The 19,520-nt window shown below is 47.5% G+C and overlaps 1 protein-coding gene across 50 annotated transcripts in view; it reads right to left on the reverse strand.

Annotated features, from left to right (window-relative positions):
- The window catches only part of NPR2 (natriuretic peptide receptor 2), a 49,953-nt gene that overhangs the window by 12,042 nt on the left and 18,391 nt on the right, over positions 1-19,520 (reverse strand). For 16 of the 50 annotated variants that reach the window (XR_012424572.1, XM_074017136.1, XM_074017119.1 and 13 more), the window contains one exon: positions 7,133-7,310. The exons of 12 other annotated variants lie outside the window; for them this stretch is intronic. Coding sequence is in view for 8 of the 38 variants with exons in the window: in XM_005581348.5 (XP_005581405.1) it covers positions 3,369-3,574; positions 4,397-5,063 (873 nt within the window). In the remaining 30 variants the exon portion in view is untranslated. Of the gene's footprint in view, positions 1-3,368; positions 3,575-4,396; positions 5,882-7,132; positions 7,311-7,420; positions 7,457-8,025; positions 8,986-19,520 lie in introns of those variants that run through there. 22 more of the 50 variants (XR_012424571.1, XR_012424570.1, XR_012424569.1 and 19 more) reach the window with 9 other exon arrangements.

Below are 19,520 nucleotides of genomic sequence, written 5' to 3' on the forward strand. Positions count from 1 at the left end.
CCTCTACCTGCGGACCCGCCCACTGAGACCTGCCCTGGCAACGGCAGGAGGGTGGTCAACGGTGGCCTGACAAGACGAGTGATCTCCAAGCCCTTGGTTTGGTGCTTTCTTCCATTCTTGCCACTGGTGCTCCCTGCATGTAACCCAATCTCATGCTGGTCATGTAGGTTATGACCTATGCCTGGGTTTCTAACCCTGCAGCCCTCCATTGACCAGCCTGGGCCTCTGGATCCTCAGAGCCTGGTCATTGCTTATTTAGTTCCACTCAATCTTTTCTTCCCTATCCTGGTTGATCACCTAGTTTACATTACTTGCCAGCTCTACTTCTGTCTAGATGAATCCCTCATCCTATCCCCCTCTCCCCAACACACACCTAATTCAATTCAGCAAATATGTGTTAAACACCTACTACATACTAGACATATGGAATATGAAGATGAGCATGATCCCTGCCCTGGGGCAGCTAGCTCTAAATGGGACAGAAAAATCATATCAACATACTTGATTTCAGAGCTCTCTCCCCAGTAGCCAGTATCAATACAGCATGAGCTAGGGCCTTTCCTTGAGCATGATACCCTCCTGGAAAAGCTGTGGGCATCTGCGTCAAGGCCTCCTTTCCTCTATTGCCACCTTTTCCAGGCTGGCCTGGTCTGGGACCTCAGAGGGCCAGTGTCTCTGGGAGAAGGGCTCTTGCTTGGCTGGAGCTAACTGCCCAACTTCCCTCAGCCCCTCCCCTGCTTCCACACTGGAAGGTGGGGGGGAGAGGCAGGGCACCTCATCACCCCTCAGCCCCACCTACCCAAAGCCTTGACCTTCCTGTCAGCATATTCCTGGCTGCCTAGTTCCCTTCGCTTGTGTTGCAGCAAAGGCTCCCTCTTTATTTCTGTCTGAATAATGCCCACAGTGAGGGGGAGAACTGAGAGTTAATTGATATAACTGATTATTGGATGACTAGATCCCTCCTCTCCCTACCCTTAATGCTGGGGACCCTTGGCTGGCCAATAATTCTCACAGAAGAAAGCGAGGCTTTTCTTCCACAAATAGAATACAGCCAGCAAGGCGCAGTGGCTCACGCCTGTAATCCCAGCACTTTGAGAGGCCAAGGCAAGAAGATCATTTGAGCCCAGGAATTTGAGACCGGCCTGGGCAATATGACAAGACCCCATCTCCACAAAAAATAAAAAATTAGATGGGCGTGGTGGCATATGACTGTAGTCCCAGCAACTCGGGAGGCTGAGGTGGGAGGATTGCTTCAGGCTGGAAGGTCAAGACTGCAGTGAGCAGCTGTGATCACACCACTGAACTCCAACCTGGGCAACGGAGTTGACTCAAAAAGAAAAAGGATATCACCAGGAAGGTTATGGAGTGCTCCCATCTGAGAGGGCCACAGATCTTCTGAAGTCCACACCAGCTGAGGTATAATCCCCTCGTTCTTCTCTTCATAGCACTCTATTCCTTTCCCCTTTATGTTTTAGTAACACATCACAATATGTTTCTACATTTGTATTTATTTTCTTACTTGTTTACTGCCTGCCCATCCTACCAAATGTAAACTCCAAAAAGGCAGGAGCTAAGTCTGGTATGCTCTCCCTTGTATGCCAGTACCTAGCACAGTGACTGGACATGATAGGTGCTCAGTAAATACTAATGAAATGAGTCAGCCTTCAAATAAATCAAACACTGACTGAATAATATGGTTAGTTCTATCATAGATGGAGTTAAGCAAAAGAGTAGGAAATTCAGTCCCACTTAGGGATTCTGGGATCATTTCCTAGAAGGGAAAATAACTGGTATGAATCTTAAAGAATATGGAAGCATTACCCAGACAAAGGTGAGAAGATTGTTTTAGGAAAACATTATAGCATAAACAAAACCTGTCCTGCCACTGCCCATATTCAAGTGTGACGATCACAGACTCATTCTCAGGCATGTAAACAGCTATGTCATCCACAGTCAGACACACACACTCGTCAGTCGCAACCAAATATATAATCACAGCCACATAAAACCTTACTCACTGGAGAAGAATGGCCACCCAGGTCCAGCCCTTATACACAGCTACTTAGGACCAAATAATCCCAGAGTTTAAAGGACCTTAAGGTTATCCCATAAGCCACCTCCCATCCTTCTTGGTAAAAAGGAGGGATATGGATAAATACATGGGAAACACTTACATGAGGGAAGGAAGAGCATTCCAGACAAAAGGAAAAAGAACATAAAGGCATAGGAGCAGGAAGGCCCTGGGGTTGGGGGAACTCAGAGAGGCCTGGTGGTTTGCAATTCTCAGCATGAGGGTACCAGGAGGTAAAACTGAAAAAGTGGTTTCAGAACAGACTGCAGAAGGTCTTAAATGTCACAATAAGGAGTCGGGATTTTATTCTCTAGAACACAAGTCACTGAAAGTTTTGAGCAGGAGTGAAATGAACAGAGTCATGCCAACATTCCCCACAAATTTTCTGAAATCTGAAATGCATTTCTTTCCATTCCTGCTATCATCGCACTAGTTCAAGCATATCACCTCACCCCCTTCTAACCTGTTACAATTGGTCTCACTGCCCCAGGTCTCCCTCTCTTCTAATCCTGAATTCTGTCACTACTGTATATTTATCTCCACACACACACACACACACACAAAAAGTCAAGGACCCCAAATTCAAGTCCTAGTGCATTAAGACTTAGAGGTCTCCTTAATTTGATTATACCTTTGCAACTTTATTTCCTGTATCTTCTTTAAGTGAACCCCTCATTCTTGTCAGGTCAGTATCTTCCTGCTCTCTCAAACACGCCCATTCCTATCTTTTTCTCTTTGCTCAGGATGCCTGGATCTCCTCTCCCACTCTATCTATGAATATGACATCTATCATTAAAGTCACAATAGGGTCTCACTTTCTGTATAAAAGTTTTCCCTAAACACAGCCCACATTGACTCTTCCTCCTCTGAGCCACTAAAGTTCTTAGTGTCTGTTCCAGGACACATAATCATACCCTTTCTCAAACTTTGTCTAACTGTACCAGAACGATGCCTCACCTCTCCATAAAGAGTGGAAGCCCACCCAAGGGTTAGGATCAAATCTTTTCCTGAACTTTTCTCCCCCACAATATAGCCTACTACTGGCACTTACGAAAGTCAGTGTTTTAGGATTTTGGAGGCAGCCAAAGTCAGTCTTGGCAGCAAGCACACTAAGGGTCACAAAAGTAGAGAAGTAAGAAAGGGTGACACTAGACTCAGAACACCTCTGTTCATTTTACTCCTGTGGCTCACAATTCCTCCCTGGTTCGTAGGGTTTCTGTGGGGTCTTGTGAGAGATAGGGAATTTCCAACGAAGCACCTCTTCCCCCTCCTCCTTCAGATTTGGCTCAAATGATACCTGAAAGGCCTCTCTGAGGGCCTGGGCCTGTTCCCGGGTGCGATTGTCCTGCCAGGGCCGGCCTGTAGCACGTGTGGGGCCTGCACGGAGACTCTCCCCAAAGACATCCAGGTAAAAGAAGACATAATCCCCATTGGTCAGATTCTCCCTCTGGGCCTGAAGCAGGATCTCATGCAGCATCTCCAGAGGGCCGCAGATATACACAACTGGGAGCAGGTACATGACAGAGGAGCACCCTGAGAAAGTATCCAGGTCCCCCACACAGCCCCCTCTCTGAATCACTGGGATGTCCCTCTTCAGCAAGAAAGAGAGTGCCCTAACCTATCAACCCCAAAGCAGATGCTCCACAGCCTGCACCCCTTGGAGTCCACCATAAGTACCCTGGGACCATATGGACCATCTGGCAGAAGTCAGAGCCTGTCCAGACCCCAGAGGAAGGGAGCTGTCACTCTCAAGCCCCTCCCTTTCCCAGAGCTTCCCTTGCTGCTCCCCACCCAACCTGCCTCACTCCCTGACTCTTCCCTGCCCTTCCCTGGGCTCAAAGGCACTGACAGCACAGATTTCTCAGTATGAGCTTTACCTGTCTTTCCCAAATCTGCTGAGCCTTGAGCCCGTTCATGGAGCCCTCATTATTTTTACACCACCAAGGGGTCTTGGCGCCCAGTCTGGGTGGTAGCTCTGATCACAGACAGGGCACATTTCAGAGTGGCCATCAATCACATTCACTACTCTAGGGCGCACACATTGCTCCTGAAACTTAATATCCCCTCATTTTCACATTCCACCTTGATACAAGCTTCACCCCTCATGCTCTCTTTTGCCTTGTTTGCATCTGCTTAGGGTGTTCACGAGCTCCCATCATGAAGCCTTGGCCCTCTCACAGGTGCTCTGTCCATGTGTGCTTCTTGATCCCAACCACCACATACAGCTGCTCAATGCTTATCTCCATCTACAGTTCCCCAGTGCTGAGCTTTAAGGACACAGCGACCCTCCTCCCCTGACCCTAAAATAGCCCGGGCCACACTCACTGCGCCCGTTGGCCCGGATGAAGTGGGTGGCCTGCTCAGGGCCCCCTGGCTCTCGGGCATACACCTGGTGCTGCACACTGAGGTTGCTGCCCTGCAGGGCCTCAAAGACGCCCTCGATGGTGAAGTAGTGAGGCCGGTCATCTGTGCGAGCATCCAGGTACAGCAAGGCAGCACGGGCAGTCCAATTGAAGTGCCCGTGCAGTGTCACCACAAACTCACCCAGCTTGGGAGCAGAGGGGCCAGTGCGAACCAGGGTACGATAATGGTCATTCTTAGCCGAAAAACCAGAGGCCACAGCACCCGCAGTCAGCAAGGGAAGGCGCCAATGGGAGGCAAAGCGGGCCACAGAGGCAGCAGGGTACACGCAACCAGGGCCTAACAGCAGGTCGGGGTCATGGTACAGCTTGAGGTCCACAGCGCTCAGTGGTGCCAGGTACTCAGAGCAGGCGCCTTCCAGTTCGGAGCTGACAAACCGCAGGTCCACGGGCAGTGCCCGGCCCAGCGCCTCCACAGCTAGTGCCACAGCGGGTCCCACCCGTGGCCAGGCCCAGGCATAGCTCAGGTTGTGTTCTGGCAGCACCACCGCCAGCGTCAAGTTCCGCGCCCCGGGAGGACGCACCCCACCTGCCAGGGCTGCCACCAACAGCAGGAGTGATGGCAGCGCCATGGGGATAAAGCAGCAGCCCCACCGCCCCCAGAACTTGGGGCTGCTCTGGCCTACAGGGGAGACACGAACACCCCCCAGCCTGGAGCCTGGGGAAGAAGGCCAGGAAGAGAAGGAGAAGTAGGCTAGGTAGGCTGGGATGCAAAAGGTGCTGGGGGCCAGGGAGAGGATAGAGAGATGGGAGGAAGGCGGGGGGCGGGCAAGGAGTGGGCTACCAGCCTAAGGCAAGGACTGAGGACTGAGAGCGGGGTGGCAGGGGGAGGGAGGCGCCGAGGGGTCCTGCGGCCGGGATGGGGACAGTGCGAGGTGAAGTAGCCTGATGAATCCAAAGCTGAGAAGGAAAAGGGGATCTGGGACTGGGATGGGGTGGGGGTGGGAGGCGGGTGGTTCAAAGAAACGGCCTGGGGGAACCTCACAGCTGAAAGGGCCGGGAGGGCAGGAGGACGCTGCGACACATAGGACCAAGGGGGTAAGGTGGGAGGGTGCCCGCGCCGCGGAAGGACGGACTGGGATCATGGGCAGGCGGGGAGCGAAGCGAGGCCTGGGCCGGAGGGCAGGGGAAGGCAGGGGTAAATCTCCCTGTGAAGACTTCTTCCGAAGCTCCTGCTTGGACTAACGGGCCCGGGCGCTGGTCCCATCCGGAGCTACGGCGGCCCCGCCCGTGTCCCCGCTCCTCTCTGCTCCGCTTCTCCTGGGCCCCGGCGGCCGGCCCTGCCCGGCGCTTCCTCCCGCCCCCCGCCTGGGCCCCGCGCGCGCCGCTCGCCCGGGTCAGGTCGCCTCGGCCCGGCCCGTCTCCGCTCGCTGCGCCGGCGGCCGAGTGCGACTCCCCCGGGCAGGCCGCCCGCCCCCGCCCCTCCCCCGCTGCCCCTCCTCCTCCCTCCCGGCCCCACCCTCCGGCGCCGGCTGCCTTCCCCCACCCCCCACCCGGGCGCTCCGGACCGCCAGGTCCCAAACCCACCCCGGTGAGCACTTGGGGGCTCCGCACCAAGGCCTCACCGACCAGCAGGATTCCCGGGCGCTCCCTCACTCTCAGGGCCTACCCCGGTCTCCCCCACGCCCCTGGTCCCCCCGCCGCCTCTCCTTCCATCTCACACACGCCGGCGACCCCAGGGTTTGTCCTCTTCCCCTCGCTTAGCCCGCTCTTCTTGGGTCTCCCCTGTGAACTCCCTGAGTCCCTCAGTGGCTCCAGTCTCCAGGAAGCAGTCGAGGATCCCCAGACGTGTGGTGTCCTCACCAGCCCCCCCACCTAGCAAACCATAGCGCCCTCCCGACGGCAGTGCCGCTTACTCCACCGAGGACCATGCCCGCTCCCTGGACGGGCCCCTCCAGCAGCCAGGGGCCCCTGCGCTACACTTCCCACCAGTCCTTAGAAAGTCCACGAGGCTCCTTCTTGCTTGGGACTCAACCCTAGGCCCCCCGCTGTCTCCATGACCCCCTGCCCTCCCCCTGTCCTCAGAGGCCCACCGCAGCCCGACCGGCTTCCTCCACACCATCTGCTCAGTCAGGGCCTCGATTTTCTTTTGTCTCCTGCACAGCGCGGGCTGGCGCCTGGGGAAAGCCTGTAACGGACGGGCGGGACACCCCCCCGCAGTGGAAGCCCATCCACCCTCTCCTGGGGTTCCACCTTGCTCCCAGGCTTCCAGCCTTAGGAAGCTCTCCCCGGGGCCCCCATATCTGGAGTGCCAATCTGACCCCAAGAACAGCTTGTGAGGGATGATCTCATGGTGGCTGAGAGGGACTGCTATGGGACCTTGGGGATTTTCCTCCAACTGTCATAAAGGACATGCACATAAGCCCATTCTCTGCCCGCGCTGAGAGCCACGGTTTCTCTCCCCCTTCAAGCTATTTCTCCAGAAATCACCAAGAGCGCTCTTGGAGCCCTGGAGTGGGGTGGGAGTGTATAGGGCGAGGATGGGCATGGTTTCCCTGAGATGAAGGCGACACCTAGTGGTTTGGGGGGGAAATTAAGGACAATGCTACTTTATCCTTAGGCACGGTATTTATTGAACACAGGCTGCCTAGCACAAGCTGTAACTGTGAATACAAAGAAAGCCGAATGATACAGCCCTTACCTTTGAGGAACATACATTTGCAATCCCTGGGGCAAGAGGCCAAGAGCAGACCGCCCCTGACAATGTTCTTGCCTCAAGCCCAGTAGAGAAGCCTCAGGACAGCTCCTTCTTTAACGCAGAGGGGTGGTAACTCTAGTTCCAGGCTCCCAATACTGTAGAGAAAAGGAATTTGTCCTATCTGGCCAAGGCAAAAAAAAAGGAACGGTCAAAAGAATGACGAGACAACATGAGAAATACTTTAGACCAAGTCAACCAAATAGAATAATTGATTTTTAAGCAACTACTCACTGTTTTATGAGACAAGCAAATCCAAAATGACAAAATTCCTGAAAGAATTACAGAATGGCAGGGCTAGGAGGAATCATATAACTATATTGTTTAGCCCTCTCATTTAAAGATAATTGAAAACCAAATCCCAGAGAGGAAAGTCGCAGTGTCCTTACTTGCTCCTCTCCCCCAATCCCATATGGCTTTTTAGTTGCAAAAGAGAGACTAAAATGCAGGTTTCATGGTCTCCAAGGAGAGGCTCTTTACAGATATTTTGCTGACTCATGGAACTTACCACAGAAAGCTGTGCTTACAGTATAATAGCTACCAAATACCCAGGTGAGTCTCTCTGGAACACCTGCAGCCCTCAGTGAGGATCAGCCACCACTACCACTGTCACCCCGACTCCTAAGCAAGTACAAGTGCATGATATGTCATTATTCTGAACATTAAGGACAATTCATTATGTTAGGGATTAAACATTCAAGCATCTTGCCTTTCCCTCTTCCTTCCAGTTGGCCACTTAACTAGAAAGTAGGAAGGGGCCAGGTGCAGTGGCTCTTGCCTGTAATGCCTATAATCTCTATTAAAAACCAAACAAATCAATCGGATATGGTGGCACGAACCTGTGGTCCCAGCTACTTGGGAGGCTAAGGTGGGGTGATCGCTTGAGCCCAGAGGATAGAGGCAGCCTGAGTGACAGCAAGATCCTGTCTCCAAAAAAAAAAAAAAAAAAAAAAAAGGAAGTGGAAGGAGCCTGGTGCAGTGGCTCACACCTATAATCCCAGCATTTTGGGAGGCCAAGGTGGGAGGATCGTTTGAGGTCAGGAGTTCAAGACTAGCCTGGCCAACAAGGTGAAACCTCATCTCTACTAAAAATAGAAAAATTAGCTGGGCACGGTGGCGGGCACCTGTAATCCCAGCTACTTGGGAGGCTGGGGCAGGAGAATCGCTTGAATCTGGGAGGCAGAGGTTGCAGTGAGCAGAGATCACACCACTGTGCAACGGAGCAAGACTCCATCTCAAAAAAAAAAAAAGAAAAAAAAAGAAAGAAAGAAAGAAAAAGAAAACACAAGTAAAAACTAAAAATCAATTTTAAAAGACAAAAGGGAAGTGGGAAGGAGTGGGGACATAAAAGATAAATCACCTAATGAGGTTTTTTATTAACATACAGTGAAAGGCTTTTGGTATTTATTTTTTCATGTTTGAGGGGAAGCTGAAAATATTAGATAAATGAGACCTTCGGTTATGTATATATCCCACTATCCAAGCTATCACTGCTCTCATTGATATGGACAATAATATTTTGGCTGTATTTGGTGACCCTGCTGCAATACATAGAAAACCTGGGAAATTTAGATTCTACTGGCCTAAGCAGCAACCAGCTAGGGTCCAACTTTCTCTTTGTAGCACTGTCATGGCCTTCTTCTACTTCATAGACAGATACCAGCTATAATTTCTTCTGGATAGGGTCAGTCAACACCTTATCTCTTTTTTTTTTTTTTTTCTTTTTTTTGAGACGGAGTCTCACTCTGTTACCCAGGCTGGAATGCAGTGGCACAATCTCGGCTCACTGCAACCTCCACCTCCCAGGTTCAAGTGATTCTCCCGCCTCAGTCTCCCAAGTAGCTGGAATTACAGGCACCCGCCACCACGCCTGGCTAATTTTTGTTTTTATTAGAGACAGTGTTTCACCATGTTGGCCAGCTGGTCTCAAACTCCTGACCTCAAGTGATCCACTCGCCTCAGATTCCCAAAGTGCTGGGATTACAGGCGTAAGCCACCATGCCCAGCCCCAAACACCTTATTTCTGATGCAGAACTAAACTGCAGAGCATCAAATTGGCCAGCTGCTAGAATCTCCTATGGTTTCCAAGCTGCCCTGTTCCTTCTTCAAAAGAAATCCTAATTCTGGTTTCACTCAGGCCAAAGGTGCCTTAAGACCCTAGCTGAGCTCTGCAACCACCATGGGATTCAGGCTCATGCTAATCTTCATGACAGGCTCTGATGCCCCAAACTGACAGCATTAAACGTTTTATAACTGACCTATATGTGCAGCTGAATCTGGATCCTCAGGTTTATTCTACACCAGATCATGCCTCCTAGGCCTACAGAAATCCAGAAAACAAAATATCTTCCAGACTTCTCTCTGCTGACCTGACTAGCAGAAATGGGCTTTGACTCCATGCAGTTGTCCCCTGCACACAGACAGACAGGTCCAAGAGAACCTGCCAACAGAGGGCAGAGAACAGCCATGGAAAGGTAGATCGAATAACGCAGGAAAGATACACTTCACAACACATCTCAATAGGAAAAGGAGAAAGTAATGTAGAAAAAGAAATGTAGTAAAGTATATAGAAAGCAAATACAGACTTTATTCAAATTCTGCATTCTTTACTTTAGCCCCATAAGGGAGAGACAGAATCCTGAAATCAGGTCAAACCTCTAGTTCCCCTCCAACTCCTACTTCCCTCCCAGCCATGCAGCAGTGCACAGTATGGTTGGAGATCTAAGATCCAGTTCATCTTCTCACAGATATTCAACAGCCTCAAAAGGCTGCTGTGGGCCAGGTGTGGTGGTTCATGCCTGTAATCCCAGCACTTTGAGAGGCCAAGGCAGGCAGATCACCTGAGGTCAGGAGTTCAAGATCAGCCTGGCCAACATGGCAAAACCCCATCTCTACTAAAAATACAAACTCCAGGCGTGGTGGCATGCACCTGTAATCCCAGCTACTCAGGAAGCTGAGGCAGGAGAATTGCTTGAACCCAGGAGGTGGAGGTTGCAGTGAGCTGAGATCGCACCTCTGCACTCCAGCCTGGGGGACAGAGCAAGTCTCTGTCTCAAAAAAAAAAAAAAAAAAAAAAAAAAGCAGGGGGATGGCACTGCTGTGATTGTTTAAAGGGTCAAGGGTTTTTACTTTGAATTCATACACATCTTTGTAAGTTCAAAATGTTTTCAAATCAGATCCCAGCTTCCAACTTACCTGAATAGATATATGTTTTAAAAGACAAACAGGTATCATATTCTAAGGACCAGAAATATCAGCTTTGTGAAAATACAGTCCAAACAAGTCATTTTCCCATGGAAATTGTTTCATAGACAGCCAATGATTCCTTAGAGAGGAATTTGAGAATCGTCAGGAGAAGCAACCACAAACATTTATTTTCTTGATGATTCAAGCTCCAGGTGAACCATATTTCACCTGTCTGCTCCATCCGGGCCTGGACCGGCACCTCTGTGAGTCTCCAGGAAGGCCCTGGTGGTCTTCTCTGCCGTCTCACACTTGGCCCATCTTCCTAGGTATATAGATTGTTTCCCTATTTTCCTATTCCACCCTTTGTCATTATTACCAACCCCAATAGTTATTTACGACCCCTTGGGAGTGTCCGATAGCATGAAGTCTCAAATATAATATTCCCTGAAATAATCTCCTCCCCACTCAATTTGAAATTCCACTTCACAAAATCTTTCACTGAAGAAAAAGTGGTAAGAGGCAAGTGGCAAGAGGGAAAGGTGTCCCCTTGCCTTTTAAGTCCTGCTAACTCCACAAATATCTGGCATAAAAAGAGGCAAAGGAAACATGGTTGTCACTGCTTCTAGAGACTGGAAATGCACTAGTCACTATTTTAATCTTCTGCTCTGTGTAGAATTTTCTATGGAAGCCAAAGACTGGGAAGAAGAGAAGAAATCTGAAGTAAAAATGGACAAAACTGTACTGCAATATGTCATGAAGAACAAAGAGAAGCTAAGCAGTAGTGATGTAAGATTGGTGGGCAGACAGACTGAAAGCAAGAAGAACCGTGAAGAGGTTCCTGGAGAAACCCAAGCCTGAAATGCTAAGTGCCTAATCTAGGATGATGGGATAGTAATGGAGAGAGGAACAAATCTAAGGTAATTTGAGGAAAGAAACAACAGGATTAGGTGGCCAACTGGATATCCAAGACGAAAAACAGTCAAAGGCAGGGGTTGCAAAGGCAAAGGTGGTCATAGGCCAGGCAGGAAATGCAAATGGGAGAAGGAGCTGAGTGGAGACTGGCAAGCCATGAACCCTGGCTCCATCTAAAGTGGATGCTGGCCCTGGGATGGAGCCCAGAGTGGCCAGTTCTTACTCCGTGTTCTCTCTGGGTCTCTCCAGTCTCACTTCCCTCCAGTCCAGCCTCCACGATATGTTCAGGTGCCAAGGCGACCTTTTGAAACAAAAACCTAATTATGTCATGTCACTGCTTAAAATCTTTAAATGGTCCCCCTTGGAGGCTATGTTTTTCACAGTTATTTTTAGCAGCAAAACTATTCCTTCAGATGAAAACGTACACGTAAAACAGAAAAAAGAAAAAAAAAAAACCCCAGCTGCTCCAGATGAAACAGTGGGGGTGGGCCCAGAAACCCTTCGCCTTCACCTCATTCTCAAACAGAACCCCTGAGGCACCTTCAGGGAACCTCTGGGCAGCAGCCTTCAAACAGTGGTAGCACAAAAAGGCTTTCCAGGGACTATGTTTGTGCAGATAGCTTTAAGGGAATCCATCTCCAGACCCTGAACTTCCTTATGTACTCAGTCCCAAAACTGATCTGCCTGAGAATGACCTGTGCTCACAACAGTTGTGCTGACAACAACCCTCCCAGTTTACAACAGAAAGGCATGTCCCTTCCCTAAGCCAAATTTTATTATGATGAATTATTCTAGGGTGTAAAAACTTTTGGAGCACCAAGAAAAAGGATATATACATCAAGTATTGGTCTAGGGAAATTTGTGAAGATGAATCAAAGTGCCTTCAATGAATGGGGCTTCCTGTCTTTCCCCACCATATCCATGTTCTGTGAAGAGTAAAGCTTGGCATTAAAATGGGGTGTTTTCAACTGAGCGGGGTGGTGTGTGCCTGTAGTTTCAGCTACTCAGGAGGCTAAGGCAGGAGGATCTCATGAGACTAGGAGTTCAAGTTTAGCTTGGGCAACATAGTGAGACCCTGTCTTCTGTTTTAAAAATATATAGAGATAAGGCAGGGCACAGTGGCTCACACCTGTAATCCCAGCACTTTGGGAGGCCGAGGCAGGTAGATCACAAGATCAGGAGTTCAAGACTAGCCTGGCCAAGAGACCAGCCTGGCCAATATGGTGAAACCCCATCTCTACTAAAAATACAAAAATTACCCGGGTGTGGTGACAGGCACCTGTAATCCCAGCTACTTGGGAGGCTGAGGGAGGAGAAGAATCACTTGAACCCAAGAGGCAGAGGTTGCAGTGAGCCGAAATAGTGCCATTGCACTCCAGCTTGGGTGACAAGAGCAAAACTCTGTCTCTAAATAAATAAATATATAAACATCCTATCTCTTACCACTTACAAAAGTCAACTCAAAATGGATTAAAGACTTAAATGTAAGGACTGAAAACCATGAAAGCACTAGAAAAAATTTCAGGAAAAACCCTTTATGACATTGGACTGGGCAAGGATTTTTTGGATAAGATTTCAAAGGCACAGGCAACCAAAGCAAAAATGACAAACGGGATTGGATTGCATCATATTAAAAAGCTTCTTCACAGCAAAGGAAACGGTCAACAAAATGAAGAGGCAAGCTACAGAATGGAAGACAATATTTGCAACCTATACATCTAAACGGTTAATACCTAGACTATATAAGGAACTCAACAACTCAATAGCCAAAAAAAAAAAAAAAAAATCCCAAATAATATGATTTTTAAAATGGGCAAAATAGACATTTCTCAAAAGGACGCATACAAATGGCCAACAGGTATATGAAAAAATGCTCAATATCACTAATCATCAGGGAAATGCAAATCAAAACCTCAATTAGATATCATCTCATCCCAGTTGGAATGGCTATTATCAAAAAGACAAAAAGTAACAAATGCTCATAAGGATGTGGAGAAAGGAGAACTTTTATACTAGTGGGAACATAAATTAGTATAGTCATAATGAAAAACAGTATAGAGGTTTCTCAAAAAATTAAAAACAGAACTACCATATTATCCAGTAATCCCACTAGTGGGTATTTATGCAAAGGAAATAGTATGCTGAAGAAATGTCTGCACTCCCATGTTTATTGCAGCTCTATTCACAGTAGCCAAGATATGGTATCAACCCAAGTGTCCATCAACAGATGAATGGATAAAGATAATGTGGTATATTTACACAATGGAATACTATTCAGCCATAAAAAAAAAGAATGAATTCCTGTCATTTGCAGCAGCATAGATGAGCCTGGAGGACATTAAGTTAAGTAAAATAAGCCAGAAAGACAAACACCACAGGATCTCACTCATATGTGGAATCAAAAAAAAAAAAAAACCTGATCTCTTAGAAGTAAAGAGTAGAATAATTGTTACCAGAGGTTTGGAAGCATAGGTAGGAGGGGTGGATGGGTTGAGGTGGGCCAACTAGTACAAAGTCACAGATAGACAGGGGGAGTAAGTTCCAGTGTTCCATTGCACAATAGGGTGACTTTGGTTAACAATATTATTGTATTTTTCAAAATAGCTAGAAGAGAGGATTTTGAATGTTCCTACCACAAAGAAATGATAAATTTTTGAGCTACTAATTGCCTTAATTTGATAATTATACACTATACATGTATCAAAACATCACATTGTATTTCATAAGTATATATAATTATTGTCAATTAAAAATAAAATAAAAAGAGAAAATTAAACTGAAAAGTTTTACAAGCCACAAAAATACTTCAGCTACATTGAATAAAATCCATGAATAAAAAAATTAAGGGCTGGGCGCAGTGGCTCACACCCGTAATCCCAGCACTTTGGGAGGCTGAGGCCAGCAGATCATGAGGTCAGGAGATCGAGAACATCCTGGCTAACATGGTGAAACCCCGTCTCTACTAAAAATACAGAAAATTAGCCGAGCAAGGTGGCGGGCGCCTGTAGTCCCAGCTACTTGGGAGGCTGAGGCGGGAGAATGGTGTGAATCCGGGAGGCGGAGCTTGCAGTGAGCCAAGATTGCACCACTGTACTCCAGCCTGGGGGACAGAGTGAGACTCCGTCTCAAAACAAAATTAAGTAACTAGCCAGGCATGGTGGCTCACGCCTGTAATCCCAGCACTTTGGGAGGCTGAGGTGGGTGGATTACCTGAGGTCAGGAGTTTGAGACCAGCCTGACCAACATGGAGAAACCCCGTCTCTACTAATAATACAAAAATTAGCCAGGCGTGGTGGCGCATTCCTGTAATCACAGCTACTTGGGAGGTGAGACACAAGAATTGCTTGAACCTGGGAGGGGGAGGTTGCAATGAGCCGAGATCCACCATTGCACTCCAGCCTGGGCAACAAGAGAAAAACTCCATCTCAAAAAAAAAAAAAATTAACTTATTTCATAGTTGGTGTACTTTATTCAATAAAATAGTTAAAAGTCTACCTTATCTGGCCTGGCGCAGTGGCTCACACCTGTAATTCCAGCACTTTGGGAGGCCGAGGAGGGTGGATCACCTGAGGTCAGGAGTTTGAGACCCGCCTGACCAACATGGAGAAACCCCATCTCTACTAAAAATACAAAAAGTAGCCAGGCGTGGTGGCACATACCTGTGATCCCAGCTACTCGGGAGGCCGAAGCAGGAGAATCACTTGATTCCAGGAGGTAGAGATTGCAGTGAGCCGAGGTTGCGCCACTGCACTCCAGCCTGGGCAACAAAGCGAGACTCCGTCTCGAAAAACAAAAACAAAAACAAAAAATCTTGTAATAATAAAGTTAGATTTCAATTTAAAATTGTGTGAGTGGGTTATTATTTTAAGGAGCTCATGAACAAAAATGTTTGAGCTCTACAGCTCAAAATAACACTTTGAAAATCAGTGACTAAACAATGACTCTTGATGCTACCAAACCTAAATCTTCCTTCTAATAATTATTTTCTAACGGCACCTTTACTAACTTAAAATAAAATGCATAGATAATACAACCTATCTCTACACATAATTTCAAAACATCAATAAAATGTCCTAACTGTAATATAGAAGAGAAATAATAGCCAGGCATGGTGGCAGACGCCTGTAATCTCAGCTACTCGGGAGGCTGAGGCACAAGAATCCCTTGAACCTGGGAGGTGGAGGTTGCAGTGAGCCGAGATCACGCCACTGCACTCCAGCCTAGGCAACAGAGTGAGACTCTATCTCAAAAAAAAAAAAATAAAACTAGAGAAATAAAAGACAATAACTTATTTTTAAAAATAGGTATTTCAATATGTAAATGGTTGCATATAACTGTGATAGAACACCAAAGGAGGCACTCAACTAATTGTAATTAGATGCTTCCATCATCTAATTACAAGGAATGAACAAATTTTGATTTAAGAGATCAGAAGCCACTCCATAAAGAAAGATACGGCATTAAACACCAGTGTTAGGATAAGCAATAATAGACCAGATGTGTTTATATATAACACCCTACACAACTGTTTGGTGCAATATTTGAAGACTCTGCAGAACTCAGGATCTCTAAATCATGCCGAATGCAGGACATTTATTTGACACCTAAAAGGTATTGCCAGTGTCAAGGTACAAGGATTAACAACCAAAACAAGATAAAATTCCTTCTCTCATGGAATACATTCTTAATTATGTGGAACTGTCCTCACATTGCAGAGTCTAACATCTGTGGCCTCCAACTACTACAATGCCAGTAGCACCCACTCTCATCACTATAGCAACCAAGAAAATGCCCCCTTCCTCCCCACCACCTCCCGCCTGCCCTCCTCCCTCCTCCCCCCTGCCCCCACTACCTCCTGCACACCCACCACCTGCCAAAGTGCCCCTCCAGGAAAAGTACTACTGCTGTTCAGAGCCACTAGCCTGCAGGGTGGAGAACAAGAATCTCAGCCCACCAGGTGGTCCTGGCTCCATCTTCCTCTCCAGCCTCCTCTGCAGCCACATATGCCTTCTAAACATATAGAACTATCTATAATCCTCTAAGTGGGCCACGTTATTCCATGCCCATGGGTTTTCTGTCAGCCTGAAATGTTTTCTCTTCCCTTGCGTTCTAATTACTCTTCTTTGAGGCTTAATCAGGCCACTTTTCAATTTAATTTAATACATTGGTTTTAAAGTAGGTACTTTCTACCCCATTAGATTGTGCATTCCATGAGAAGGAATTTTATTGTCCTTAATCTTTGTACCTCACATTGGCAACACATTTTAGAATTCAAATAAATGTTTTCTTAATGGATATATGAGTATGGATGAAGGGATTCACTTTATTTTTATTTTTTTATTTGTATTTTGAGATGGAGTCTCACTCTGTCACCCAGGCTGGAGTGCAGTGGTGCCATCTCGGCTCACTGCAACCTCCATCCCCCGAGACTCAAGCAATCCTCCCACTTCAGCCTCCCAAGTAGCTGGGACCACAGACACACACCACCACACCTGGTTGCTTTCTTTTTTTTTTTTTTTTTTTTTTTTTGTATTTTTGTATTTTTGGTAGAGATGGAGTTTCACTACGTTGCCCAGGCTGATCTCGAACTCCTGAGCTCAAGTGATCCACCCTCCTCAGCCTCCCAAAGTGCTGGGATCACAGGTGTGAGCCACTGTGCCCAGCCAGGAATTCACTTTAAAAGAAAAAGAAATTCCTCTGAGACTTCAGGGAAAGGTGGGACAATGGATTCAGGGATAGATTTAGTGATGGATAAATTGAACTTATCTGTTGAGCATTGAGCTTGGTCAGGTATAAACATAATCTGCCACTCATCACAGTCTTCATCTGTGCCATGACAAATGTCTCTTTTGTACGTCTTCACAACATCATGGTCAGAGTCCATAACACTCTGCTCCCTTTTGGTTATTTAAAAACTCAGTCCAATATGGCTTAAAACTCCAGTCTCAGGTCCAATGCAGAACTCATCGTAAGCCATGGCTTAAGGAACCTGCGGTGGAGAGGAGAATATGATCCCTTCTATTGATTCTGCTCCTCCTCTTCTAGTTCTCTGGAAGGTTCTCCTGAAGGGTTTTAGCTCCTTGGTGGTTGGGAACTAAGACGAGGGAAGGGAGGAAAAGAACAACTCTCTTTTTATTTAACAAGCTAGTTATCACAAACCACTGTTTGCTGACAGTCCATGCCAAACTGCTGTTTGGCAGATGTCAAAATGCTATCTTTCTTGGGCACGGTGGTTCATGCCTGTAATCCCCAAGGCATTGGAAGGCTGAGGCAGGAGGATCACTTGAGCCCACGAGTTTGAGACCAGCCTGTGCAACATAGGGAGACCCTGTCTCTAAAACAATTTTTTTTTTTAATTAGCCAAATGTGGTGGCACATGCCTGCAGTCCCAGATACTCGGGAGGCTGAGGCAGGAGGATCACTTGTGCCCAAGAGATTCGGGCTGCAATGAGCCATGATCACAACACTACACTCCAGCCTGGGCAACAGACCCCATCTTTAAAAAGGCCCCCAAAGTTCTGGCTTCTAAGTTACCCTGACCCTTGCACTTCCCCCACTTCCCGCAGCCTAGGGATGACAGAAAGTTCCTAAGGTTGCTAATCTTCCCCCGCATTGCCTCACCTTCCCTTGAAAGGCTTCTCAGCTCTTCCACCACATTCACAGCCAGCTAATTCTCTGGATTAAATGCCCTCTGGTTTAAATGCTCAGAGTGAGTTCTGTTTTCCTGTTTGGACTCTAAATCTGGCAGCTAAATTAAAAAAAAAAAAATGAATTTACTGCACTGAGAGCAAAGACTCTGGCTCCAAAACTGCCAAGTTCAAGGCTCACTGCTATCAGTGTGGGTCCATCCAGATAGAGTAATATAGAGGAGTGAAGAGACAGAACTAATTTCCCTTTTCTCCCAAAGGAACACAGGAGAGAAAATGAATTTGGAGAAAAGAGAGAGAAAAGGGCATTATAAATTTCCTGCTTCCCAATCCTCGGGACAATATGGGGAGGGGGTTACTTAAAAAGACAAGGATGTGACTGAAGCCCCCCCCCCACCAAAAGTTGGGATGAGTCAAAGAGGGGAATTGACCTATATAAAAACCAAAAACACTAAAAAGATTATAGTACTCCCTTCCTCCAAACAAGAAATAAAAATAAAATCAATAAATTCAAATTTCCCCATAGCAACTACTTCCTTGTTTTTTGTTTGTTTTGTTTTGTTTTGTGTTTTTTGGTGGTTTGTTTGTTTGTTTGTTTTTTGAGAAGGAGTCTCGCTCTGTCGCTCAGGCTGGAGTGCAGCGGCCCGATCTCGGCTCACTGCAAGCTCCGCCTCCCGGGTTCACGCCATTCTCCTGCCTCAGCCTCCCGAGAGAGGGAGTCTCACCATGTTAGCCAGGATGGTCTTGATCTCCTGACCTCGTGATCCGCCCGCCTTGGCCTCCCAAAGTGCTGGGATTACAGGCGTGAGCCACTGTGCCCGGCCAACTACTTCCACGTTTTTAAAAACACATCAACATCCTTTCCTGGGCCGGGCGCGGTGGCTCACGCCTGTAATCCCAGCGCTTTGGGAGGCCGAGGCGGGCGGATCACAAGGTCAGGAGATCCAGACCACGGTGAAACCCCGTCTCTACTAAAAATACAAAAAATTAGCCGGGCGCGGTTGTGGGCGCCTGTAGTCCCAGCTACTCGGGAGGCTGAGGCAGGAGAATGGCCTGAACCAGGGAGGCGGAGCTTGCAGTGAGCCGAGATCGCGCCACTGCACTCCAGCCTGGGCGACAGAGCGAGACTCCGTCTCAAAAAAAAAAAACAAAAAAACAAAACAAACAAACAAAAAAAAAACATCCTTTCCTCCAAATCTATTTAGTACCACTGCTTTGCTGAGCCCCTAAAGGCACACACTTAGTCTGCCTACCGGGTCATCCAGCAAAAGGCCTGTGCAGCCTGCCCTGACCAGAACTCAGCACAATCAGTCTCTCAGGGAGGGAGGCCTTTGCTGCCAAGGGGGAGTAAGGTGCTGAAGCTAAGTCTCCTGAGGACCCAGCAGGGTTAGAACTGGGGTATGACCCCTTCAGAGTCCCATGTCCATTCAACCAAAACCAGAATAACCCAGATTAACCATTCACTTCATTCAACCAAATTATAATAATTTTTTACTGTTTTAATGAAATTTATCATCAAAGAATAAAGTTTTTGCACCAATACACATGTTTTTAAAGTGGCTTTAAAACTGAAATAACAATGGACTATT

Source organism: Macaca fascicularis, chromosome 15, assembly GCF_037993035.2.
Source record: "Macaca fascicularis isolate 582-1 chromosome 15, T2T-MFA8v1.1".
Classification (NCBI taxonomy): Eukaryota; Metazoa; Chordata; class Mammalia; order Primates; family Cercopithecidae; genus Macaca; species Macaca fascicularis.